The following is a 25997-nucleotide window of genomic DNA, read 5'->3' as shown; positions in this document are numbered from 1 at the left end:
GCTGGGCGAAGCGAGAAGAGGTGTTTATCTTGAATAGTGCGTGCGTGGGGACGCTTGCTACTTATAGTAGCAGGGGGACGCATACGTCACGGTCACTGGCCAATCAGGATTGGCGTATTGAGATAAGTGCTTCTGAGGAGTCCGCGGAGGGGCGTATCCCATAGTGAGACATCTCACTCATGTTACTCAGAGAACCGGGGTTACGATAGTAACCTAAAGTTAGGCGGAAATGGGCGTGGCCAATACAAATAACATGCAGAATCAATCAAGGATCATGTACATATAAAGTTTTTGACTGTAGGACCTATGGTTTGGGAGCTAGTAGGTGAAACGTGTTCACCTCCGCAATAGCGCCACCTAGGTGACTCGGGGTCCAAATTTTCTAATCTGAGTAGCGGTCAGGATTTTCTATCAGACTGCCATGTCAGATTTTTCCTGGCAATTTCAGGCTCCTGCCCCCATACAGTATTAGCGGAGAAGAAGAAAAATAATGAAAAATCTGTAGAAAAACAATAGGGTTCCCTGCCCTTTGGGCTTGGAACCCTAATAAGATGCAGTTGTAGAATACACCAGATGCAGATATCAGTTTTTACTTTCCCCAGTGAATGAGAGGGTAGCCTCCCTCCGCCTACGTGTGGGGGGATGGGCTCTGACTGTGGTCTGTGCTTATGCACCAAACTACAGTTCAGACTACCCACCCTTTTTGGAGACCTTGGAGGGGGTGCTGGAAAGTGCTCCTTGCGGTGACTCCCTAGTTCTGCAGGGGGACTTTAACGCTCACGTGGGCAACGACAGTGAGACCTGGAGAGGTATGGTTGGGAGGAATGGCCCCCCATCTGAATTCGAGTGGTGTTTTGTTATTGGACTTCTGTTCTAGTCATGGATTGTCCATAATGAACACCATGTTCAGACATAAAGTTGTCCATATGTGCTCTTGGCACCAGAATACCTTAGGCCGCAGCTCGATGATCGACTTTGTTGTTGTTTCATCTGACCTGCGGCCGCATGTCTTGGACACTCGGGTGATGAGAGGGGCGGAGCTGTCAACTGACCACTACCTGGTGGTGAGTTGGCTCAGATGGTGGGGGAGGATGCCGGTCAGACCAGGCAGGCCCAAACGTATCGTGAGGGTCTGCTGGGAACTTCTGGCAGAGTCTCCTGTCAGAAGGAGCTTTAATTCCCACCTCCGACAGAACTTTCAAAATGTTCCGGGGGAGGCGAGGGGCATTGAGTCTGAATGGACCCTGTTCCGTGCCTCCATTGTTGAGGCGGCCGACCGGAGCTGTGGTCGCAGGATCGTTGGTGCCTGTCGTGGTGGCAACCCCCGAACACGCTGGTGGACACTGGCGGTTAGGGATGCTGTCAAGCTGACGATAGAGTTCTATCAGGTCTTTTTGGCCTGTGGGACTCCAGAGGCAGCTGACAGTTACCGGCAGTCCAAGTGGAACGCGGCTCGGGTGGTCGCCAAGGCAAAAACCCGGGCATGGGAGGAGTTTGGTGAGACCATGGGGCAAGACTTCCGTACGGCTTCGAGGAGATTCTGGTCCACCATCCGGCGCCTCAGAGGGGGAGTGTGCTACCAACACTATCTATAGTGGGGACGGTGTGCTGCTGACCTCTACTCAGGACGTTGTAGATCGGTGGGCAGAATACTTCAAAGATCTCCTCAATCCCGCCGACACGTCTTCCAGTGAGGAAGCAGAGTTTGGAGACTTTGGGTTGGCCTCTCAAATCTCTGGTGCTGAGGTCACTGAGGTGGTTGAAAAGGTTCTCTGTGGCAAGGCTCCAGGGGTGGATGAGATCCGCTCGGCATTCCTTAAGGCTCTGGATGTTGTGAGGCAGTGTTGGCTGACAAGGCTCTGCAATATCGCGTGGACATTAGGGCAGTCCCACTGGGCTGGCAGACCGGGGTAGTGGTCCCTTTATTTAAAAAGGAGGACCACAGGGTGCGTTCCAACTATAGGGGGATCACACTCCTGAGCCTTCCTGGTAAGGTCTATTCAGGGGTTTTGGAGAGGAGGGTCAGTCGGATTGTTGAACCTCAGATTCAGGAGGAGCAATGTGGTTTTTGTCCTGGCCGTGGAACACTAGACCAGCTCTATACCCTTAAGGGGATCCTGGAGGATGTGTGGGAATTTGCCCAACCAGTCTACATGTGTTTTTTGGATTTGGAGAAGGCATTTGACCGCGTCCCTCGGGGGGCCCTGTGAGGGGTACTCCGGGAGTATAGGGTACCAGGCCCCCTGATGCGGGCTGTTAGGTCCCTGTATGACCGGTGTCAGAGCTTGGTCCGCATTGCCAGCAGTAAAGGTTGGTTTATGCTTGACGCGTCCGCGAGGTCCGCACGGCTCCAGGGCGAAATTGCATCATTTTAACAGCCACGCCCCTCCACCGCGCCTCTGCACAGCCCAAAATTTCCGCAACGCGCACCTAGGAAAATTTCTAACCACGCGGACGGTCGGACGCGGAAAAACATGGCGGACTGGCAAGAACTAGTGTGGCAGAGGTTCGTAAATACAGACATTTGTATGATTCAGCTCTCAAAGATCACCGTGATCAACATGTTGTTATTAATTCTTGGAGAGAAATAGCTGCACTGTCGGAAAAGACGAGGCCGCTGTTAAAAAATGCTGGAATGCCATGTTTTAAACAGTAATTTCTACTTCTACTATGGTGTAGTGTTGGATGCATGCTGTAGAGCTCCATGCTGCCCCATTCAGTTTGGGAGAACATTGGCTCACCGCAGAGACAAGCCGCATGAACCATAAACGCTGCGAGTTGTGAAGCGCTTTCCAGCCGCGAGCTGCATCACCAAGCGAAAAGTGAATGCGTCAAGCCTAAACCAAGCTTAAGTCGGGCTCGTTCCCAGTGAGAGTTGGACTCCGCGAAGGCTGCCCTTTGTCACCGATTCTGTTCATTACCTTTATGGACAGGATTTCTAGGCACAGCCAAGGTGTGGAGGGCATCCGTTTTGGTGGCCTGAGGATCAGGTCTCTGCTTTTTACAGATAATGTGGTCCTGTTTCCTTCATCAGAATGTGATCTTCAGCTTTCGCTGGAGCGGTTCACAGCCGAGTGTGAAGCAGCTGGGACGAGAATCAGCTCCTCTAAATCTGAGACCATGGTCTTGATTCGGAAAAGGGTAAAATGCCTTCTCCGGGCCAGGGATGAGGTCCTGCCTCAAGTGGAGGAGTTTAAGTATCTCTGGGTCTTGTTCATGAGTGAGGGAAAACTGGAGCGTGAGATCGATAGGCGGACTGGTGCTGCATCTGCAGTGATGCGGGCGTTGTACCGGTCTGTCGTGGTGAAGAGAGAGCTGAGTCAGAAGGCGAAGCTCTCGATTTACCAGTGGATCTACGTTCCTACCCTCACCTATGGTCATGAGCTTTGGGTAGTGACCGAAAGAACGAGATTGCGGATACAAGTGGCCAAACTGAGTTTTCTCCAAAGAGTGGCTGGGCTCTCCCTTAGAGATAGGGTTAGAAGCGCGGTCATCTGGGAGGGGCTCGGAGTAGACCCGCTGCTCCTCCACATCGAGAGGAGCCAGTTGAGGTGGCTTGGGCATCTGATCAGGATGCCCCCTGGACGCCTCCCTGGTGAGGTTTTCCAGGCACGTCCAACCAGGAGGAGACCTAAAGGTAGACCCAGGACACGGTGGAGGGACTATGTCTCTCACCTGGCCAGGGAACGCCTTGGGATCCCCCCGGAGGAGCTGGCCCAAGTGGCTGGGGAGAGGGAAGTCTGGGCCTCTTGACTTAGGCTGCTGCCCCCACGACCCGACTCCGGATAAGCGGATGGAAATGGATGGATGGATGGATGGAACAGTTCATCTGTTCAAATGTTATTTTTAACATTTAAAATATAGCTGCTGGATTGTGGAAAAATAATAATTAATATTTAGTTTAATACTAAAATCGGATCGATTAAGATGGAGCATGTGCTTCTTTGGGTGAAAAGACAAAATGAACACGAGCATTACACCCAGAGGACACACCCAGAAAGCATCTGTCTGCTAGGCATTTAGTTTGTGCTCATTTCATCCTAACAGAGTATTGTTGCAAAGTTGAATTAATAAATGAATGCCTTCAGACATATAATCTGATCACTTTCTCTTGAAATGAAAGGATTTTATAAAACACTTTCTGACTGTGTAAAACATAACAATCCAAGAGTTCACATTTTAAGAAACTGTAGTTTATGTTCATTATGTTTATGTTTATTCATTTAGCAGAGGCTTTTATCCAAAGCGACTTACAATTTATAACCTATAGGGCATGTTGTGATTTGTGGGGGAAACCGGAGTACCCGGAGGAATCCCACGCATGCATGGGGAGAACACGCAACTCCACGCAGAAAGACTGCAGCCGAGCCGAGTTTCGAACCTGCAACCTTCGTGCTGCGAGGCAACAGTGCTAACCACTGCGTCACCATGCAGCCATTTAGTCACTAAATTATTTCAACAGGTGGCAGATTTCTGCTGTTACTTAATAAACAAAAAATATGCTGTACAAAATAAACCTAAATTACATTTATTCCTCTAAAATCAATTCAAACTGTGGAGGACCCAACATCAGCACAGTTTAGGGTGAGAAAATTAAACAAGTCTTTTTGAAAAATTCAGACAGTTTTACTTTTAACCCTTCCACTGTCCTACCAGGTGACCCCTCCAGGAAAGGAGCAGGGTTGATGGTTTATCCTCTTGGGTCCATGTGGCAGGGGTGAGGAGTGAGCACCACCTCACCCCTGCCACATGGACCTCAATGGATAAACCATCAACCCTGCTTAACAGTTGCCTTTCCAAGAGGGGTCACCCGATAGGACAATGGGAGGGTTGAACACACGTAGATTAGGCACCAACATTTACTTTACTGCCTAGAAAGACTGGAACATATGACAGGTCAGCAGGACGTCACAGGTCACCACTAATCAATTCCATGAAACATTTCAGACACTGGTGACAATGAAAGGATATTCTACACCTCTTCATGTGGAAGGTTGGGCCATTCTTATGCTCCTACTTTAAGAACACCACCAGAAGATGTTTGTGTGCTTCTTCTTCAAAAGAGGCAAACACTGCAAATTCATTTGACATTTGGTTTTCCTTTTAAATTTTAAGGGAAATTATCCAGAATTTCTCAACACATGAACCACTGGAGGTGCTACACTTCATATAATCTTAGCACAAGTACAGATGAACCCCCCATAAATTTGAATCTGGTGCAAAAATCTATTTATGTCAGTAATTCTACTTAGACTGAGAGACCATTTAAAGGCTCAGGAACCCTTTGCAGGTGTAATCAGCTGGTTGGAGTGTCACACTAGAATATTGAACCTATTCACAAGAGATTTTGAATGTTGGGTTAGATGTAAGCTAAAAGATTCTGAATATCTGGTTTTGCATATAATCAGTCTTTCATATGTTAGTTTCACCTTTTAAGCTGAGCTACAAAACTAAATGAACTTTTGCACCATATTCTTTTATTTTTTTACGTGCATCTGCTAGAACAGAAGTCACCAACCATTTTGAAGCTGAGAGCTACTTCATACTGGGTACTGCTAAACGTACCCAATTCCACCTGCAGGTGGATCACTGACTTCCTGACAGACCGTAGGCAGTGCGTGTGGCTGGGGAAGAATGTTTCCACCACTAAGACAATTAGCACAGGATCTCCACAGGGCTGTGTACTTTCTCCTCTGCTCTTCTCCCTGTACACAAACTGCTGCACCTTGAGCCATGACTCCGTTAAACTGATCAAGTTTGCAGATGACACCACCCTCATCGGGCTCATCTCTGACGGTGATGAGTCCGCCTACAGGAGGGAGGTGGAACGGCTGGTGTACTGGTGCAGCAGCAACAACCTGGAGCTCAATGCTCAGAAGACAGTGGAGATGATTGTGGAATTCAGGAAAGTCACAGCCCCATCTCTCCCCCCTCGTCCTGACGGACACCCCCGTCACCACTGTGGACTCCTTCCGCTTCCTCGGAACCACCATCACACATGACCTTAGGTGGGAGCCATCCATCAGCTCCCTGATCAAAAAGGCCCAGCAGAGGATGTACTTTCTGCGGCAGTTGAAAAAGGCCAAGCTGCCGACCCAGATGATGGTGCAGTTTTACACGGCCATCATTGAGTCCATCCTCACCTCCTCCATCGCTGTGTGGTACGCTGGAGCCACAGTGAGGGACAAACATAGACTGCAGCACATTGTGTGCTCTGCTGAGAAGGTGATTGGCTGCAGCCTTCCATCTCTCCAGGACATGTACGTCTCCAGGACTCGGGGACATGCAGGTCGGATAGCAGCTGACCCTTCTCACCCGGGTCACAGACTTTTTGAGCCGCTTCCCTCAGGCGGGAGGTTACGGTCCATCCGGACCAGAACCTCCCACCATAAGAACAGCTTCTTTCCATCTGCCGTTAGACTTGTGAATAGCTTATAAACACACAACCATGCTCATCTTCTGTACTCGACACAACGTCACGTTATCGGCCATGTTATCATTACCTGCCATTTTTTATCGCTGAAAGTTTTATTCTATTTTATTCTATTTTTAATCTTATTATTCATGTTATATGTAGCACATTAGTACCGAAGCAAGATCCTAGTTTGTGAATTGTTTGTTCACTGACAATGGCAATAAACCTTTTCTGATTCTGATTCTGATTCTGATGGGTATTAAACCATATGAAGAGGTAGTGGCTGTTGAACTAACAGATCACAGTTAAAGTAAACTTTGTTTATAATAAACATATTTAACTTTTTGCATCTATAGTAATGCATTTGTACTTAAAAAATGGCAACAGAACATGTTTATTTTTATCTTAGACTTGCTGTGCTTTTCAGAGAAAAGGCCTGTGGGACCCTTATATGGTTCAGGGGGCCACCATGTTAGTGACCCCTGTGCTAGAGTGACCAGCACCACCACACTGGTTCATGAACTCCTGCAGCAATATTCCAAAGCTTAACGTGAAGCAGCCAGGTTTGTAAGTATGCATCCATACGCTACTGCAGCCCCTAGCTGAAACATTTTGCTTTGAAGAACTGTTCAAAAGATTTGATTAGTTCATAAACATCTGTAGTTTAGTTTAGTTGTGTTCATTTTGCAGTTGCACCATTCTCACAAACTCTACTTTCTTCTTAAGGTGACCATCAGGATTTGCAACATCTTAAGTTTTCCTCAGACGCTTTGTCACACCCAGTAGGATTAGGTGTCTTGCTTGAATACATTTCTCAGTCTCATGTTCAGATAACACACAAGGTTAAAGACTGAAATTAAAAGAGCATGTTGCTGAGGGAATAGGGTCTAATGCCCTTGGGTACATGTTCTCCCAAATGAATGATGGAGTTCAAATCTGCTGACCTGCTATTATTGCCTGTGCAACAAGGTTTCAGCAGACACACACTGACAAACTGTGTCCTTGCAAATGACACAGCCCACATGTGTATGTCAGGAGTGATGCTTTGGCGTGAATGAAGGGTTTCTCTGATGAAGGTGCAAAGCTGGGAGGGTGTGTGAAGGTCATTTGCTTGCATGGTCACAGAGAGGCGATCATGAGAAATGAGAACACATACAGAGGAGTGTGAGTGAGATGTGAGAAGGCACTGCAGCAGAAAAACCACCCTCTCTGAAGAACAAGCTGCCTTTGCTTCAAGACAACTTGACAACACTCACCGTGTGAAGGTGGGCAGAGGAACAGAGGCAGCTTCACCCCTCAGAGCGAAGGAGAAAGGAGGGGGGCTTCTCAGCTGAGCCGAAGCAAATGCCAAAACAGCCTGATGACTCCTCCAAAAACACACACAAACATGCAAACACACACAGGCACAGAGCAATCACCCCGGCTTTCCCTTCAGCGATAGTGTACAAATGACCTCGCTGTGGAAAACAAACACGACGTTCCACGAGGGAAAGCAGCATCCCCACTTTAGTCCAAACTCATCATTACTCCTTCTTCTGATGCTTCTCAAGCACACAAACACACACTCAGATGGAGCTGTCACAGGAAAGGTTGTTAAAGCTGTCAAAGATCTTTTAAGGAGAAAAAAGAAGTCAAAATTGCACAAGCATGAGTAGGATGTTTACAGTGTCAGAGAGAGAGCTAGAGAGAGAGAGAGAGAGAGAGAGAGAGATGGTGGGTGTGTATGACACTCATCGGCTTTTCTAAGCAGACTTCCCAGGCAACCAATCAGAGGTGAAGCTGCTCTGATAGTGGCCAATCAGGACAAAGGGCTGGCTGTGTCAGTGTTGCTGCAGTCCAGCACAATGACAGCTGGCAATGATCACAGTGTGAGGGGTACCTTCAGTGGAGACTCAAGGGCACACACACACACACACACACACACACACACACACACACACACACACACACACACACACACACACACACACACACACACACACACACACACACACACACACACACACACACACACACACACACACACACACACACACACACACACATCTCAGGTCAATATGGAGTTTTCACAAAAAAGAATGGAGATGATCAACCCAGGGTTTAGAAGCACGCTGATAAACAAAACTTTCCCTGTAGACATGATGAACAAAGGATCAGACTTCTACATCAGTTACTTCAAAACCCAAAGCACAAAGATGTACAGAAAGTTTGAGCTTTTTGCATTTACCCACCTTTGGATAGATAGATGCAAAATGGCCTGTGTTTATTTAGTGCCTTCGAGAGTCCTAGAACCCCCCAAGGAGCTGTGCAACAATTTGCGCAGCAATTTACTAATGTTGTGGTTCTCGCACATAGAAAGAAAGAAAGAAAGAAATAAAGAAAGAAATCTTTTCCATAGTGCCTCTCAAGATAAAAATCACGAGGCGTTTCACAAAAACAAAAAAATAAAAATATAAAAAAAATGATTTTTTAAAAATGATTAAACCATTTTTTGACATGAGAAAACAAAGTGATTAAACATGTAAGGAAAAGGAAAGAGGGAAATCAGTGGATTACAGGAATGGAAGAATTGGTAGAAAGAGCAGAATAAGGAGAAGGTGATGATGAAGGTCACACCAAAACCAGCCTGAACAGGTGAGTTTCAGTTGCTTTTTAAAGGAGACCACTGAGTCCACTGATCTCAGGCTCAGGGGGAGAGAGGTCCAGAGTCTGGGGGCCACAGCAGCAAATGATCTGTCACCTTTGGTCTTTAGCCTGGTGCTGCACAACCAGTAGACTTTGATCACTGGACCTCAGGGACCTGCTGGGGGTGTAGGGACTAAGATCACCAATGTAAGATGGTACTTGTCTATGTAAGGCCCTATAGACCAGAACCAGGATCTGGAAATGAACCCTGAAGTTGACTGGCAGCCAGTGAAGCTGGATGAGAATGGGGTGGTGTTAGCCTGGCCTGCCAGACTCCTCCTCTCTTTAATTCTGTACAGAGAAAGTGTCTGGGAACTCTCCTATTCACATAATCCCACCTCATGATAATTCTAACCAAGCCAATCAGCGCTGAGTAGCATACGTCACACACCACAACACCGAGTTTGTCATAAACATGGCGACTGAAGTGGAGTTCGCTGTGGCTCTTTCCTCTGTTCTAAATGACTTGGACACATCTTTAAAACAACAACAAGTAGAAGCGCTTGAAAGTCTTTCTTCTGAGGAAAGATGTTTGCGCTGTCACCAGGTGCTTTTTTGACAACAGCAAAAATTCTACAGCATCGCGGATGTCACACACAGCGACGCTCAGTTTTTCATAAACAACGAAGACAGCGGCGGAGTTCGCTGCGGTTCTTTCCTCTGTTCTAAATGAGTTGAATGTCTTTGAAACCACAACAAGTAGAAGTACTAAAAGCATTTCTTCTAAAAGTAAAATATGTTTGCGTCGTTGCTAGATGCCATTTTTTTTAATACAGCAAAAAATACAGCATCGCGTGGTACAGTCGGCATTTCCGCCTTTTTTCTGATTGGTTATTTTTGAGCTGTCTAGTCCTGCCCTTCAAGTGCCTCTCTTCCTGTGAGTTACCAGACTCTTTCTCTGGGCGGAATTAAACAGAGTCTGGCAGGCCAGGCTAGAGTGATGTGGGTGTGTTTGGAGGAGTTGGTCAGAAGCCGAGCACAGACATTCTGAACCACCTGTAGACGGTTCAGGGAGGTTCTGCTCAGACACGTGAAAAGAGTGTTGCAGTAGTCTAAGCGTGAGGAGATGAAGGTGTGGATAACTGTCTCAAGTTCAGAGCGGGACAGAATGGGACTCAGCTTAGCAATGTTCCTGAGATGGAAGAAGGAAGAGCGAACAAGAGAACTGACATGAGAATCCAGGGTGAGAGCTGGGTCAAAGGTCACGCCAAGATTTCTGACAGAAGGTTTGGTGTGAGAAGCAAGCTGACCAAGAGAGTCTCTGACTTTGGGAACCAGCTTGTCTGGGCAATGAGCGCCGTTATGGCTGCTCTCGTGGTCTGCCTGTATCTGTTCTGTCTACATGTGTGTGTGTAACCTTGGTCAGGCTGTGCTGCGGAGTCAAGTTCCTATGCTCTGGGTCGCTGGAGCGCTGGCAATAAAGCTTTTTCTGATTCTGATTCTGATAAGGAGTGACAGAACTATATATACATGGAATGGCCAGGGAGACTAATTAACAAGTGGGGAAGGAAAACACAAGTACTGAAAGGGGAAAATTGAACTACTCTGAACATATAATACTAAGGATGGGGGAGCCTAAACCTAAAACAAGAACTTAAAGGGAAGATCTAATAAAGGGAAATCAAGGGGGAAACCTGGAAGGGGCTGAGGAACACAGGTACGCTGAACATGAACATGGACACCTGGAGGGGAACACCTGGAGGGGGCTGGGGAACCAAAAAGATACAGAAACGCTAGGGAGGGAACATGAGGGAAACCAGGAGGGAGCTGGGGACTACAAGGACAGAGAACATGGCATTAATAGAGTCTAAGCAGGTCCAATAAAACCCTTCTCTGTTTCAGATTCAGATTCAATTCAATTCAATTCAGATTAAATTCAATTCGATTAAGTTGACTTATATAGCACCAAATCATGAAAAATGTTGTTTCAAGACATTTCACAGAGTACACATTCCAAAACAGTCAGTCATTCACCCAGATAAGCACCCATTCACACACTGATGGTGATGAGCCACAGTGTAGCTTTGAAGCCACGTCAGCCCTGGGGCACACTGACAGAGGTGGGGCTGCACACCTGGTACCACTGATTCCCTCCAACCACCCCCAGCAGGAGAGGTGGATAAAGTGTCTTGCCCAAGGACACAATGACAACAACAGACTGAGCAGGACATGAACCTGCAACCCACCGATTACGAGGTGGGGTCCTAACTCCTCTGTCACCATGGAAACCATGCAAAATGGTTCAAGAAGGGTTAAGCATCATAACCCCAATATATTTTAACCCAACTTGTAAGAAACATTCCATAGAGGTTCTGGTCCCAATGACCATGACAGCAATTTAAACTTATTTCCTGGACTGTGGTCTTTAATAGATGTTACACCCATTTAAGGATGCAGCGATACCACTTTTTTCCAAACCGATACGATACAGATACTTGGAGCTGAGTACTTGCAGATACCAACTACCGACACTGATACTTCTACCACGCACAAAAAATGAATAAATAAATAAATATGCAATGAATTGGAATACAGGTTTTATTTTCTTCTCGCTTTTAACAGGAAAAGACTGTGAGACAGATAAAAAATAAAATATATTAATAGAAATGATCACAAAACTAAAATATTAGGTGAACAGAAATGACAAGTTACAGTGAAGCCTCTTTCAGGCAACTGCATTGGTATTGATTCACTTTTAATGATATCGGTGCAAATCTGCCCTGAAGCTTATAACAAGGGACAATGGAGAAATGTGACTGATCCAGAGACTGTAGAAAGAGAAGGGCTGATCTGACCCCACATTGTAGTTAGACCTTTAACATCACTTTCCCAAGATCTGTCTGACCATCACTACATCACTACTACAACCCGCCGCGTGCTCTCAGGTCTGAAGATAAGCTCCTCCTAGCTGTTCCAAATGCACGTTTAAAAAGCCGTGGAGAAAGGGCTTTCTCTGTCTGTGCACCGAAGCTGTGGAAAGCATTAGCACTACTAGTGAGGCAAGCACCAACAGCTAGCATTTTTAAATCATGCCTGAAAACTCACTACTTCAACCTAGCTTATACAACATAATTATGAACCTCACTGACATCTATAAACTGACCCCACAATTATCGACTTCCGTACTATTGAGGTTCTTTGTAAAATGTTTTTTCCTATTTTTACTTCACCCTGTGTCTTAATGATTTTTAGCTGTTATTTTTGGGAATTTTGTTGTATTTCCTTTTTATCTTTTATCTGTGTTCGACATGTTTATATAACGCCTGTTTAATTAACCAACATTTTTAGTGTACAGCGCCTTGTTTGGTTGTAATGCCTTGTGAATGCGCTTTATAAATAAAATTGGATTGGATTGGATTGGATCACGTAACACGAAAGGGTGAAGATGCTGATCTCATTTATAGTCAGTTTGATAAGAAATGGGTCTCCTAACTTTATTTGTAGCAGCTGGCAACATTTTTATCACTAGAATTGTCCAAAACCGACTTAAAGTGAACATGTAAAGTTTAACATACTTGTGCTGCTGTCACACAGTGTCTCCTGACTGGCACTGAAGGTGGGCAGAGGGGTGATGGACAGCGACGCAGGGCAGGAGACCGGCTCAGGGTGCTCACTGACAGGCGGGACGGCAGAGGCCTCAGAGTGAACGCAGTCTGGACTGGGGAGATTCTGACTGCTGGACTGGAAAGGACTCTTCCAGTGGGAGAACCCAATAGCCACTTGACCTCCGAGTTCAAACCCTGTTGAAACAGAACAATCAGATCAAATGCTGAGGATTTTCTCTGTGTTTTTTAGATGAAAAAGGAAATTCTGTCCTCTGGTGGAGGAACGTGTTAGCATCATGGCTGGTGTTCAAAAGGTGAGGGGCAAAAAGCTGCAAGAGTTTGATAATTTTTGATAAAAGTGATTATCTGAGATAAACAATAAAATGGACAAAATGCAAAAGTAAAAAAATTAAACAAAACCACAGAAACCTAATAAAATAGACTAGAATAAAAATGTGTGTGTTTTTGATGAATTCATGTGAGTTGATTCATTTTAACTGCATATTTCTGATGACGGTTTAGAAAACAATCTTCTGGCTTCCACATTATGCGCTGCCCTCTCTGCCTCATGAAGACATGCAGACTGCTGATCCAGCTTTACTCGCTTCTGGCCTTCGATTTGTCCTCGGCAGGCTTTTCTCTCAGCCTCACAAGGTCTCCTAAACCCAGCTCAGCTCATCTGATTTAGCTCGAAGTCCCTAAGAGTGTGCCAAGCATGGCCACTGTTTGGGAGCTTCTTCTTTACAATACAGAGAAAGCTGATGAGGAAATGATGGGCAAAAGATAAAACCAGATGGAAAACATCTGTACAGCAAACTAAAACTATTTTTTACATATTACTCATTTCTATAATATCAAAAACAACAATAGTAAAGTATTGATATCTGTTTGGATTTATAACTAAAAATTTATATTCAGTTTAACTGGTTACTGACTCCCTCTGTCCTGCTGTTCTGGCTTTGAGGTTACTTAACATTTGCATGAAGGTAAAAGAGTAAAACTTCCCTCAAAGACGTTTTCAGGTTAATGTGCGTGTTTTCTAACTGGGTTTTCAGTTGCCCCACAGCGAGAAGGTTGCAGGTTTGAATCCCAGCTCTGCAGCCTGTTGGCAAGGAGTTAGCATGTTACTTGCAAACAAGTGTGGTTTTCTCTGTGCGCTCTGGTACCCTCCAACAGGGCGGTACCAGACGGTGCCGCGACGGTGGCACAGGAGTTAAGTGCTCGTCCCGTAATCAGAAGGTTGCAGGTTTGAGCCCCGCTCAGTCTGTTGCTGTCGTTGTGTCCTTGGGTAAGACACTTAACCCACGTCAGTGCGCCCCAGGGCAGCTGTGGCTACATCGTAGCTCATCCCCACCAGCGTGTGAATGTGTGTGTGAATGGGTGAATGACTGATTGTGTTGTAAAGCGCCTTGGGGGTTCCAGGACTCTAGAAGGCGCTATATCAAATACAGGTAATTTACCATTTACCATAACAGGCCAAGAACATATTTGTCTGGCTCATTGGAGACTGAAATGTCTCTAGATTCGAGTGGGTGGGTCTTTGTGTCCCTTTGATGGACTGGTGACCTTTCCAGGGCATCCCCCTTCTCTCACCTGTTTACTTTGAGTCAGACTCCAGCTAATTCTGCTGAAGAAAAGGCTGCTAAGTGAAAAATATGTTAAGACTGTATGTATGTTTGTCTTTAATCTAGGAAAAATTGACCGCAAATAAAATCATTTCTGTCTTGTAAAAATACACTCTACTCTTATTTCAGTTAAGCATAACTTCAGAAAAAATATGGTTAAATCATTAGATGTATTGTCTATTTGGTTTAGGTTTGTGTTAAAAATAACACACACACACACTTTTCCTAGTCAGACAACAGTGGTATAAAAACTGAACATGTAAATTCTATGGAAACAAATGCATATCAGTAAAGTAAGTAAGTAAAAGTTTATTTATAGAGCGCCTTTCACAGATATAGATCACAAAACGCTGTACAACATGATAAAGATCAGGGCAAATACCTCTAACCAATAAAAACATCAGAAGAACAATAGCAGTGATAAACGTAGAAAATAAAATCCATGAGTATAAACAAAGTGAAGGTGTGAACCCGAACAAAGCCATCATTCTGAAACATTTAGGGAGGGAACACCTGGATGAAAATGTGAGGTTTTAGATGATTTTTAAAGACCTCTACAGTGTTAGAGAGACGGAGATTTGAAGGTAGACTGTTCCAAAGTCTGGGTGCAATAGTCTGAAAGACTATTGACCTGATGTTTCTTCAGGACTCTAGAAATTGTTGTTAGGCTTACACTGTGAATATTTGCAAAGGTAACGTTGTCTGCCAAGATACTGCGTCTGATCTCAGGGAGCTTTATCCCATTGTTTCTGATTAGCATAACAATGGCGGTTTCCTGCACATCAGTGAACATCCTTCCTCTCCCTCCTGTGTGAGGTAACCGTTGAGTCCTAGTAAGCAGAAATGCAAAAACAATTACACATGACATGATTTACATCTGACATGTGCAATTGAGTCACATACCCTTGCAGAATATGTTACCTGTTGGTCTGCCGGAAAACTGTAACAAAAGATGCCACTGTAGAGCATTGCAGATTCGGCTGCACTCTCTGACCAGCCTCTCTCATTGAGACACCATGATTTACTACATGATCAATTACAGTAGCTCTGATCTCATCTGAGACTCCAGCTCTTGATCTTCCTCTTATTCTTCTGCCACCATGCATACATACTCCTCGCCCTCTCGCAGCCTCTATTCTTCCCCTTTCAGCCACTTCTCCATTTCTGACTGGGTCCATGTTTACATCACAACACAAACCTATTCAGCAGTTGACTACTTTTCTAATGACATTGAAAGTGTAACACCTGTGCAGCTGTTCATCTACAATTAGAGTCAGCTGTGGCTGGTTAAACTGCATTTATGTTTCAATAACATATTGCTGTTGGATTTTGCTGTCATATTCAGTTTTGCAGTATGTTATTGTTTTGAACATAAGTTCTACAGTTTTGTAAATAGTATGTAAGCAAGTGCAAAATATCCTGTTAGTACAATGATTTTTGGCAGTTGTGTCTGAGTGAGAAGGGACTTCATGACATTTGAGAGATGTAGTCACTCAATGCGCCAAAGCAATGATAATTGATCCTCAGTTTGGCCCACATAAAGTTCTGTTGTGCACACTGTATGTAGAGTTTTGCAAATGTGACCTAAGTATTGAGAAATGGGTCCTAACGTCTGTAAAAAACTGTAATGACAACATGACTTTAATAAAAATGTTTTATTGAATCTCTTCATAATTTTGTCATATACTGGTACAAAATCAACTGATTAAATAGTTGTTATCATCTAAAGCAAACCCATAATGAGGTTACTGGCTATTATTTTGATGCTTTTTCGTTTGTTATCCTGTATTGTCAGCTACGAACCAAAATGGCTTTTGTAGATAATGAATATGGACTGGAATGTAATTTAATATTCAAGAAGGTTTGTGCTGAGTAACAAAAAAAAATCCTGGTCTTTTGTTCACTTAAATCTGAGGACAACGTAGGTCCTTTTCCACAGAATCAGCAACTATATGTTGCAACATCACGGTTCTACAGTAGCCCAGAGAGGACAAACCAAATATGAACTCTAAAAATAAGTCCTTCACATTTTTCAAAAGACCACACAGTTTGTATTTCAGGCTTTGAAGGTGAGTGAGAGACTGGGAATCGACGAGTTAATTCAATATCCAACTTCACCTGTAGGTGGTGCAAAAATCCACATATTGCTCCTTTAAAAATTAAATGCTGCACTTTTGTTCATGTAATGTTCATGTAATAATACCAGTTTTAATTATGTTACCAACTACAACTTCAATACATTTTACAGCAAACAGATTACATATTTTCTAAAACGATTGATTACAGGCCGAAAAGTGGCGCAGTTGTCATGCAGCAAGAAGGCTGCAGGTTCAAATCTCAACTATGGCCTCTCTGTGGAGTTCTCTCCATGCAAGTGTGTGCTTTCTCCAGGTTCTCAAGCTTCCTCACACATACCAAAAACATGCATGTTAGGCTGAATGAAGACTCTATGTTGTCCTATAAGTGTGTGTGTGTGTGTGTGTGTGTGTGTGTGTGTGTGTGTGTGTGTGTGTGTGTGTGTGTGTGTGTGTGTGTGTGTGTGTGTGTGTGTGTGTGTGTGTGTGTGTGTGGCTGGTTGTTTCTATATGTCCATGAGACGGACAGGTGACCTGTCATGGGCATCCCCTGCCCTAGCTCTCCTCTAGTGACTGTTGGAGTTAGGCACCCTGAGATCCCAGTTAGGAAAAAGTGGTTCAGAAATGTGTGAGTGGGTGAGTGTACAATAAATCTAATACAGTTTGATTTCAGCCCCAGATATTGTAAAAAAAAAAAAATAATATTTTATATAATGACCTGAATATCAGAACACATCCAGATATACTCACTCACATTTCCTGTAAAACACCAAGCCCAGCAGATTTTGGAAACACATCAGCAACAAACAAACACAGTTCAATCAATACCAGGGAAGTGGAACGCCTGGTGGCCTCTGAGCCCCTCACGCTGCACATTCAGCTGGAGGATACATTCTGAGGGGCTGGGATTGTACATCATCACATCTAATTCACATCCCAGCATTTTACAGCCACAAACTCTCCAAAGGCCCATCACGCACTGGAGTATGACTTTGTCAGAGCAGGCCTCCAGACAATTCAGCAAAACAAAGTTTACCATGATTTTTGTTTTAAGGAAGTTTTTCCAGATGCAAAATGTACCAATTTTGTGCATCAATATATTATTAGAAATGTTCTTCTGAATCATTAAATGATACTGATGTTCAAAACACTCAGTCAAACATTAAGATATAAATTAACATATTTTCTGAACTTCTGTCTCACTGATAGTTTTGTTTGATCATGAAGCTGCTAGTTTGCTTTGGTTTATTTGCATTTCTGACACAATTCTCGTGAATGGTTATAAACGGGCCACCCTTGTTTACATTATGCTGTTTTCTCATTTATCTAAGCGCCTCTCTGAATGTTGACTCACTTAGTTTGTTTAGTCATGATTTACATGACTTATGAGACCTATATCTAGCTAAAAACAAAAGTTTCTGGAGACATTCGAAGGATGCCAATCAAAGTTTAAACAAAATACGTAAATCTGTCTTCATAAATTGTAGGAATTATGAAAGGAAACTAAGATTAACAGAAACGTTAAAGCTGCTGTCAGTGAATCATTAATCCATGGTAACCACTAGTAACTCAGTAAGGCCACCATGGTATTCTATTGTTCTCTGGCAGCAAATCTAATGAGAGGCAGGCAGACACACTCACACAAATAGACCTAAATAGTGTTGAAAAGATCTTTCAACAACAAATAAAAGGCTCTGGTGGTCACACTTGTTATTGTTTAAGTTTTGTTATTTTATTTTAGTATATTGAGGAAAAAAAGTCCTGAAATTATTTAACTTTATGGATGTTTATGGACACACAGGGACATCCATGTGGACGTGCAATAGGATTGTATAACAAAATCAGGCATGCAAATCAGGTGACTTGTTGATAATAAAAATCACAAAGCAGGTTCATTAAAATTATTTTTTACAACAAAGTTGGGATACAAAAAATGCAGTGAAGAAATTGAATGAAAAGGACGAAACTGCAGATTATGAAATAAATCATGTAGAAAAATAATATAATAATAAAAGATAAGTCAAAAGTTTGTGTATTCCGTCATCAGTTGTCACATAAAAATGGTCAAAAATGAATCTAACTTATGCTGAGGTGGTGTGAAAAACCTTAAATGATGTCAAGTAAGCAGTCAGTCGTGTGTTTTCGTGTCTTGTTTAAACTTTCACTGATTCTGCCCAACCTATGGAGGTCGAAAGGAGGTGAGGTTTTCATACTTGTTTCGTCAAAATCCCGTTGGTATCTACGGCGAAGTTCTTCACAGTATTTTGCTTATTTTGTCTATATTGTACAGCGCACCACCACCACAGGTCAAAGCATGATACTTCTATTTAAAGGTATGGAACACTGAAAAAAAATGTTTTTCAATTATTATTAATCACTCTGAATTTTTCATGCAGGCTGAACATGAAAATAGTCTCCTACACCTATCTCCTGCATCAACTTCTGATCGAAAACAGACAGTGAAATGCTAGGATTAGAAAATCCTGACAGATCTACGTCACAGTGTCACTTAACATTTATGGACTCACACATCTTGACTCATGACGGGTAAGGCTGTTGTTAGTTTAATGTCCAGGAAACAGCTGAGAATGTCTCGGCTAGTAGAAGCTAACTGTTAGCATTAGCAATGGCACCACATGGTAGCACTCCTTCAAGCTTGTGTTATTCGTGGAGATACAACATCAACTTTGCAAAGTAAATGGAGTCAGTGGTAGAGTCGCATTGTTGTTAGCCAGTCAGAAACAAGATGTCAAAATATCAGGAAATAAGACCCCAAAACTCTGCTGTCTGATGCTCTCCTCTGATGTGGCAATTTTCTACTTCCTGAAACAGGTGCACCAGAGCTTTTATTCCCCAGCGTATGATTTAAGCCTGGTTTATGCTTCTCCGTCAGCTCCGCAAGGGACAGACACGCACGGATTGACGGAAGCGTTTTACTCTCATACTTCTCCGTCTCCTGGGGAGTGTTGCAATGCAATTGCCCGGCAGGACCACAGAGGGCGTAGCGCTGTTCTGTGGCATCTTGTCATGTATCGGTCCAAGATAGTGTGTTTATATTGTGTTTTTTGTGTATATAAGACACTTTAACATGGACATATTTGTCTCTCATTCTCCCACCGCTTCATGCGCTCACCACCTCTAAACCCACGTTTCCTGTCATTTCCGTCCACAAATAAAACGCTTGCTGCGCATCTTTTCACTCCTCCAGTCACGGGAGGATGAAACGTTCATATTTTTGGAGTTTTTTCGCAAGATATTCTTCAAGCTTCTCCGTGTCTGCTGCTAGTTATCCTCGGCTCTCTTTGCAATGGCGGCGCTGTAAACAACAGCGGCGTCCTGACCAATCACAAGCTTGCGTAATCCGTCTCGTTCGACGGATGTTTAAAAAAGTGGGCTCGACTCCGTACGTACTTGCGTGCCCTACGCAAGGACGGATAATGGCGTTGCGTGTCTCCGCACTGACGCAGACGGAGAAGCATAAATCAGGCTTTACACGGCTTTCAGTCCTACTAGCGTGAGTGACTACAGTGAGTCGTGGTGGATGGCTGCTTATACTGAGCCAGGATCCTCTGGAGGTTTCTTCCTGTTAAAAGGGAGTTTTCCTCTCCACTGTCACTAAATGCTTTCTTATGAGGATTGCTGTAAAGTCATAGCCTAGTGAACTAGACCAAATTCTTGCTTTGCAAAGTTTGGTCTAGGCATGCTCCATTGGAACCTCAGCAGCTCCTACCAGGACTCTGGCTAGCCAATCACAGCTCTCTAGAGGGGTTTCAAACACATAAAGAGCTGTGATTGGTCCATAATGGTGGGCCAATCATAGTGCTCTATCTGCTTAGTGAACAAATCACAGAGCTTTATCCACTTTGTGGGCTAATCAGGGCACTCTATATGCCTGGTGGGTGGGATGATGCAACAGAGTGAAACAAGAGTACGTCACATTCATTGTCCAGTGGAATGCGGAAATCATTTGTAAGACAACGGTAGAACCCGCCCCACAACCGAGAGCCGTCAATGGAGAGTGGCCAGACTAAATAATAAATTTATTTAGTCTGGCTTGCCAGGCTGGTAAAGTCACTGACACCAGTCAGTGACTTGATGCAATCTGCTGGGTTCCTTATATAGGAAATATTTTTTTGGATTGGCTTAATGAACTGACCTGAATTGGAATGTTTACTGTGTGAAGTGCCTTGAGACGACTCTTGTTGTGATTCATACACGTTGTTACTGTGTAAAGGGGCAGCTGTTAAGGGCAGACAATTAGGATATTCATAACGCTACAGCTATATAAATAAACTTATAGAATAGAATAGAATAGAATAGAATAGAATAGAATAGAACCTCTCATTTCTCTTGCAAAATCAAAATTTCACCTCAAAACAGTTTTAGCTGTGCTCAAAATCAAGCACTGCTCTCAAATCATAAACACATTACTCAAAATTGCATACACCATCAAGCAGTCAGTAAACAATACACCAAAAAATAGGAGGCACAATGTTCAGGGCCATACAATTAGTTTATTGTACCATATACAGCCTGCAGTCCATTGTGCTACAGTGTTCAATGACAGTGAAAAAAATACATAAAATGAAAAACATCAAAAGACTAAACATGTTATCAATGGGCCTCTTCTTGTCTGGGCTGGGTCAGGCCACAGCACTTCATCTGCATCACATGAAATATTTTCCCTCCTGAGGCTCAAATTGGGTTGCACTCTAAGTCCTGCTTCCCTCACTGTCGGCCCATGGACAACAGCATGGTCTATGATTGTTGTTCAAATTTCATTGGATATTTCCACTTTGTCTTGCTCTTCCTCTTCATCCTCCTCTTTTTCCTCTTTCTTGCCCTCCTCCCCATCCCCCACCTCCCATACGCACCTGTCCTTGTCCTCTCACATGAATTCTTCTATCCATTGTCACACTTTCTCATTCCCACCTTCAACAACCTGTTTGCTCTCTGAACTTGTTATAATGGTTGTCACATCATTTGAAACAAGTGAAATTTTGACTGATTGTGTTCAATCAATGACATTTGTGCTCTTGTTATGGGTAAATGTGTGCCACTTGTGCTTACCTTTATGGATGACATGATGTACGTTAGAGTGCTGAATGTGTTTTAAGAATGAGAATGTGTTTAGAGTTTTGCTAAACCGTGTGAGATTGTTTAAGGTTTTGACAACAGGCTCAACAGTTAGCTTAATGAGTTCAAGCAACTGAGAACTTTCTTCAGTCAATGGATTTTAGTGTTTTAGCAATTGAGAAAATCTGTAATATAAGTCTATGCAGCTTCAAAACGCACATTGACTACAAACTACATTTCCCATAATACCGTATTTTCCGGACTATAAGCCGCTACTTTTTTCCCACGCTTTGAACCATGCGGCTTATAATGAGGTGCGGCTTTACTGAAGATTTTCCTTCACCTGCCAGGGGGCGCTTTAGCAGAAAGTGAAACATGTGGAAGTCAAAATTGGAAATCGAAGAAAGTGCTCATTTTAATTTAGCACATGCAAGCAGCCGGCACGACAAAGAATTTTTTTCAAATCCATACCCCCTCATCATGGTAACTACATGTATGAGTTCAAATGATGCCGCATTTAAGTTGAAGGCCATCGATCTGGCAGAAAAGGAGGGAAACAGTGCTGCCGCATGTAAGCTTGGCATGAATGAATCCATGGTTCGGCGCTGGAGACGGCAGCAGGATCAGAATCACATGACACATTCCTTTGTCTCTCCAATCAGAGCTTTCCTTTCTGACGCGAGGTGTGATCTGTGCGGTGTTTATATTTGTTGTCCAATTTTGATTTGACAATAAATCAAAACATCTGAATTATAAAACTAACTCCCACGTCACCCTTAACTCAGTTCAAATGTTCTAGAGTTGTGAGCCGGCCATTCGTAACTTTTTAACCACAAAGAACCTAACGACAAGCAGGAAAATAAACCTGTTGCAAGCTCCACCTGACGCAATGCTCCTTCAGAGTAAAAGCTGAAATCACAGACCCGTCAGGGTCCCGTTGACGCTGTCAACTAACTGCGGCGTACCTGGAGGCATTCCAAGACTAGTCTGTCGTACCGTACGCTGTTTCACTGGCTCCGGTACCAAAAAGGGGTTCGAGAACCTGGCATTCTGGATCTACAACGGAGGTCTCCGCAAGGGTATGTAGAATGGCAAGATAGCGTCTGAATGTGGTTTTTGAAACTCCGACTATAGTTTAGAGAAAAACATTCGCTCCCACACAGAACTAATGCTTCTCTGGAAACAAGAGTTCTGATAACATTCCACATTACACCCTCCATTTTGCCTCATTCACCTAGATCCATTCATTAGTGTTTAAAGTTAGAGTTAGAGTTAGCCTTGTTTAAATTGTTTAGAAATAAATCTTCTTAAACTTTTAAACTTGTCTCTCTCTCTCTTTTTGACTCTGGGTTATTATGAAGTGTTACCTAATCCCTGCAATAAAAAGTTCCGATCTTCTGATTAAAGGTAGTATTCAAAGATACATCAAATTGATTCCATATTTTCTATGGAATCTCACCTCTGATGGTTTCCTACGCAAGATGTAACTATTGATACACTACATTAGCGTCCATGCTACTAGCATCAGCGTCTGCAGCGTTACCTCCTCCGCCTTGGACAAACTGAACACTCCTCTTACTCAGCACCGAGTTTACTCAGCAATTAGCCGACTTTGAAGCCCAGAAATGGATTTTAGCAGCTTGGTAATCTGTTTGCTGCTGACATAGAAAGTGCACCGACCAACTTCCAGACCGAGATGATTTAACTCCAGTTTAGTGACACGCTCAGGTCAGTATGACTCTGTGGCTGCTGCGGCTTTTATCCCCCTCCCCAACACAACAGCGTGATCCAGATGCTCTCCATGTCTAGCAGCACAAACCTGTGTGAGCAACTGTTTCTCACTGATGAACTCCTCCCTCAGCTCAGAGCCCAACCCCACAGATGCAGGTCTGGCTGGCACAGGTGAGCATCACAGGAAATCAGAGTGGGGAAAACTGGGATTAGGGATGTCCCGATCAGGTTTTTTTGCCCTCGAGTCCGAGTCATTTGATTTTGAGAATCTGCCGATACCGAGTCCCGATCCGATACTTTCGATACATTAAAAAAAAAAAGAAAAAGAAGAAACAGTTCCAGAATGTTCCTTATTTCTTATTTAATTACCTTTTTATTTTAATTTTTAACAACAGATCACTTCTGTGAGGTAGCTTGAACAATCAAGTAATAAATAACATAAATTCTTCACTTTTGGACTTTATTGCAAATATAAAAAGTCTAATATAAAAACAGATAGCACTTCAACTTGAAATACCTGGCAGGGGTTTATTTTGCCTCGGCCCCCAAAATGCTTAGATACGTCCCTGGGCATGGGACGGTGTTTTGAAGATGATCTGAATTGTATAATCTATATAAATACTACATGCTGATAAATTATTGCTTTATACAGGTAAAAACGTGTAGTGGGATAAATCTACCTACATTTTATTTTTTTAAGAACTTTGTTTTGTTTTCTTGGTTTTTATTTTCCTATCTTCCTGTCCTGTCTGTCTCTGATCTTCCTGCATCTCCCAGTCCTCCAGAAAAACTCCTGTCTGCTTCCTTCTTTTTCACCTCACAAGTAACTTTTTAACTAGCAGATCAAATTGATCTATTGACTGCAAAAAAAGCTAAGTGTGCACTGCGCTGCCCGGTTGCGCCAGTGACGAGCGCGTCCACACGTCATGATCAAATACAGACAGAACTTACCAGAGAGAAAATGGACGGACACGAATGACTGTGTGTTAATTATATATTTTTTGGTGACACCACTTAGAAACTTAGAAAATGTTACTGTGGCCGTGTGCAGAACGCAGCTGGAGTTCATGAATAATCAGCGGTCTGCCTGCTGCTCTGCTCAAAAGAATCCCCGCTACACTGAGTCCATATAAATAATATAATATAGGTAGAAACTGGATCTTTTTTGTGCTCCTTCTGGGTGTGTAAGTTAAGGGCATCAAGGGAGCCTGACAATCTTTAAGGAGAACCAAGTTGCTCTCCTATAATTTGAACCCAGTATCCGAGTCCGGATCGGGAAGTAAAGCCGAGTCCCGATCAGTCTGAAACCACGTGATCGGGGCCGATTTCCGACTTCCGATTTCCGATCATGTGATCGGATCGGGACATCCCTAACTGGGATTGAATTATTTTGGTTTTATTAACCTTTTCTGCTCCAAAGCATGAAAGTTAATAGGTGAGATATTGAATTTTTATTTAAGAGAATTACTATTTTTATTCATGTTGTTGGCCTGTGAAAAAAGATTTCACTTACTTTAAAACAGGACAGAATACAGATACAAGAATAAAATAGAAAAAAAAAAGAAAATCCCTTTGTCGTCCCTCAGTGGGGAAAGCTTGACATCACAGCAGCAATAACATTAATTACAGGAGCAACAAAGGAGAGTAAAAAATAAAGAATAAACAAGAAAACATAAAATAGAAACACTTAAAAGATTCAAAAGATAAAAATAAGAAGAAATGCTGATTATATGCAGATTTAAGGAGTAAAATATTTTTTTAAAAGTTGAGACATAACGAATACCACTAAAGTATGCTTTATTTAAAGTGGACTTGCTTGTGTGTAATTTGGTTATTCCACATTCAATGTTACTGCAAAAATAAGTTTGTTTCCAAATGAAAAGGTTCAACCTTTCATATCTGTAGATAAAGGAAAATGTGCACATTTGCCATTACTTTTATAAAAATATTGAGTTAAGCCTGCAACTTCGTCCCAGTTTTTCATTTTGGCCCAGTGTGAATTTGAGTTCGACACCCCTGGTATATGGCCTTTATTCTAGGGTTCTAAACCCCCAGTGCATCTTTACGGCAAGCCAGACTAAATAAATATGTTGATTAGTCTGGCAACGCTCCATTGAAGGCTCTCGGTCGTGGGGAGGGTTCTACAGTTGTCTTTCAAACGATCTCCGCATGCTAGTGGACAACGAGCAACGTGACTGCTCACCGCAATGGATGTTGGTAAACGAGACAGTCTGCTATTGAAGAAGGTGAAAATACATCCTGTTTTCTAAAAAAATAACTTAATACATCTATCTGCTCCTGATTATAATAAAGCCCAAGTCCGAATAGTCCAAAATTGATGTAAAAGCCGTTTCAAACGAGCTGTTTCCATCTTGTTCCACTCTGTTGCATCATCCCGCCCACCAGACAAATAGAAGGCCCTGATTGGCCCACAAAGCAGATAAAGCGCTGTTACTGTTTCACAAAGCAGATTGAGCGCTATGATTGGCCCACCATTATGGACCAATCGCAGCTCTCTATGTGTTTGAAACCTCTCTAGAGAGCTGTGATTGGCCAACCAGAATGCTGCTAGGGGCTGCAGAGGTTCCAGTGGAGCGTTCCTAGACCAAATTTTGCAAAGGAAGAAGTTGGTCTAGTTCATTAGGCTACAGGTACCCATCAACAAACTAACAGATGGGGCAAGTGCACTCTTTAAATACATTTTTAGACTTTTGTGACATTTCAGTCATGACAGTGTTCTGGAATATCCCATCGACCCCAAACCTCCTATAGGGTCCAGAAGATAAAGCTACAAAACAATAATTCATGGACAGCTCGTATTACTGGCGTCTATTTAAAGGAGATC

The 25997-nt window shown here is 43.3% G+C and overlaps 1 protein-coding gene across 2 annotated transcripts in view; it reads right to left on the bottom strand.

Moving 5' to 3' along the window:
* Positions 1-25997, bottom strand: part of LOC107382964 (anoctamin-4) — a 101317-nt gene that overhangs the window by 59333 nt on the left and 15987 nt on the right. The window contains exon 3 of one of the 2 annotated variants that reach the window (XM_054739510.2): positions 12616-12840. In XM_054739510.2, coding sequence (XP_054595485.2) covers positions 12616-12840 — 225 coding nt within the window. Of the gene's footprint in view, positions 1-7671; positions 8111-12615; positions 12841-25997 lie in introns of those variants that run through there. The other variant, XM_054739511.2, reaches the window with a different exon arrangement.

Source organism: Nothobranchius furzeri, chromosome 1, assembly GCF_043380555.1.
Source record: "Nothobranchius furzeri strain GRZ-AD chromosome 1, NfurGRZ-RIMD1, whole genome shotgun sequence".
Taxonomy (NCBI): domain Eukaryota; kingdom Metazoa; phylum Chordata; class Actinopteri; order Cyprinodontiformes; family Nothobranchiidae; genus Nothobranchius; species Nothobranchius furzeri.
Note: the sequence above shows the minus strand (reverse complement) of the source record. Positions and strands in the feature narration are given on the sequence as shown.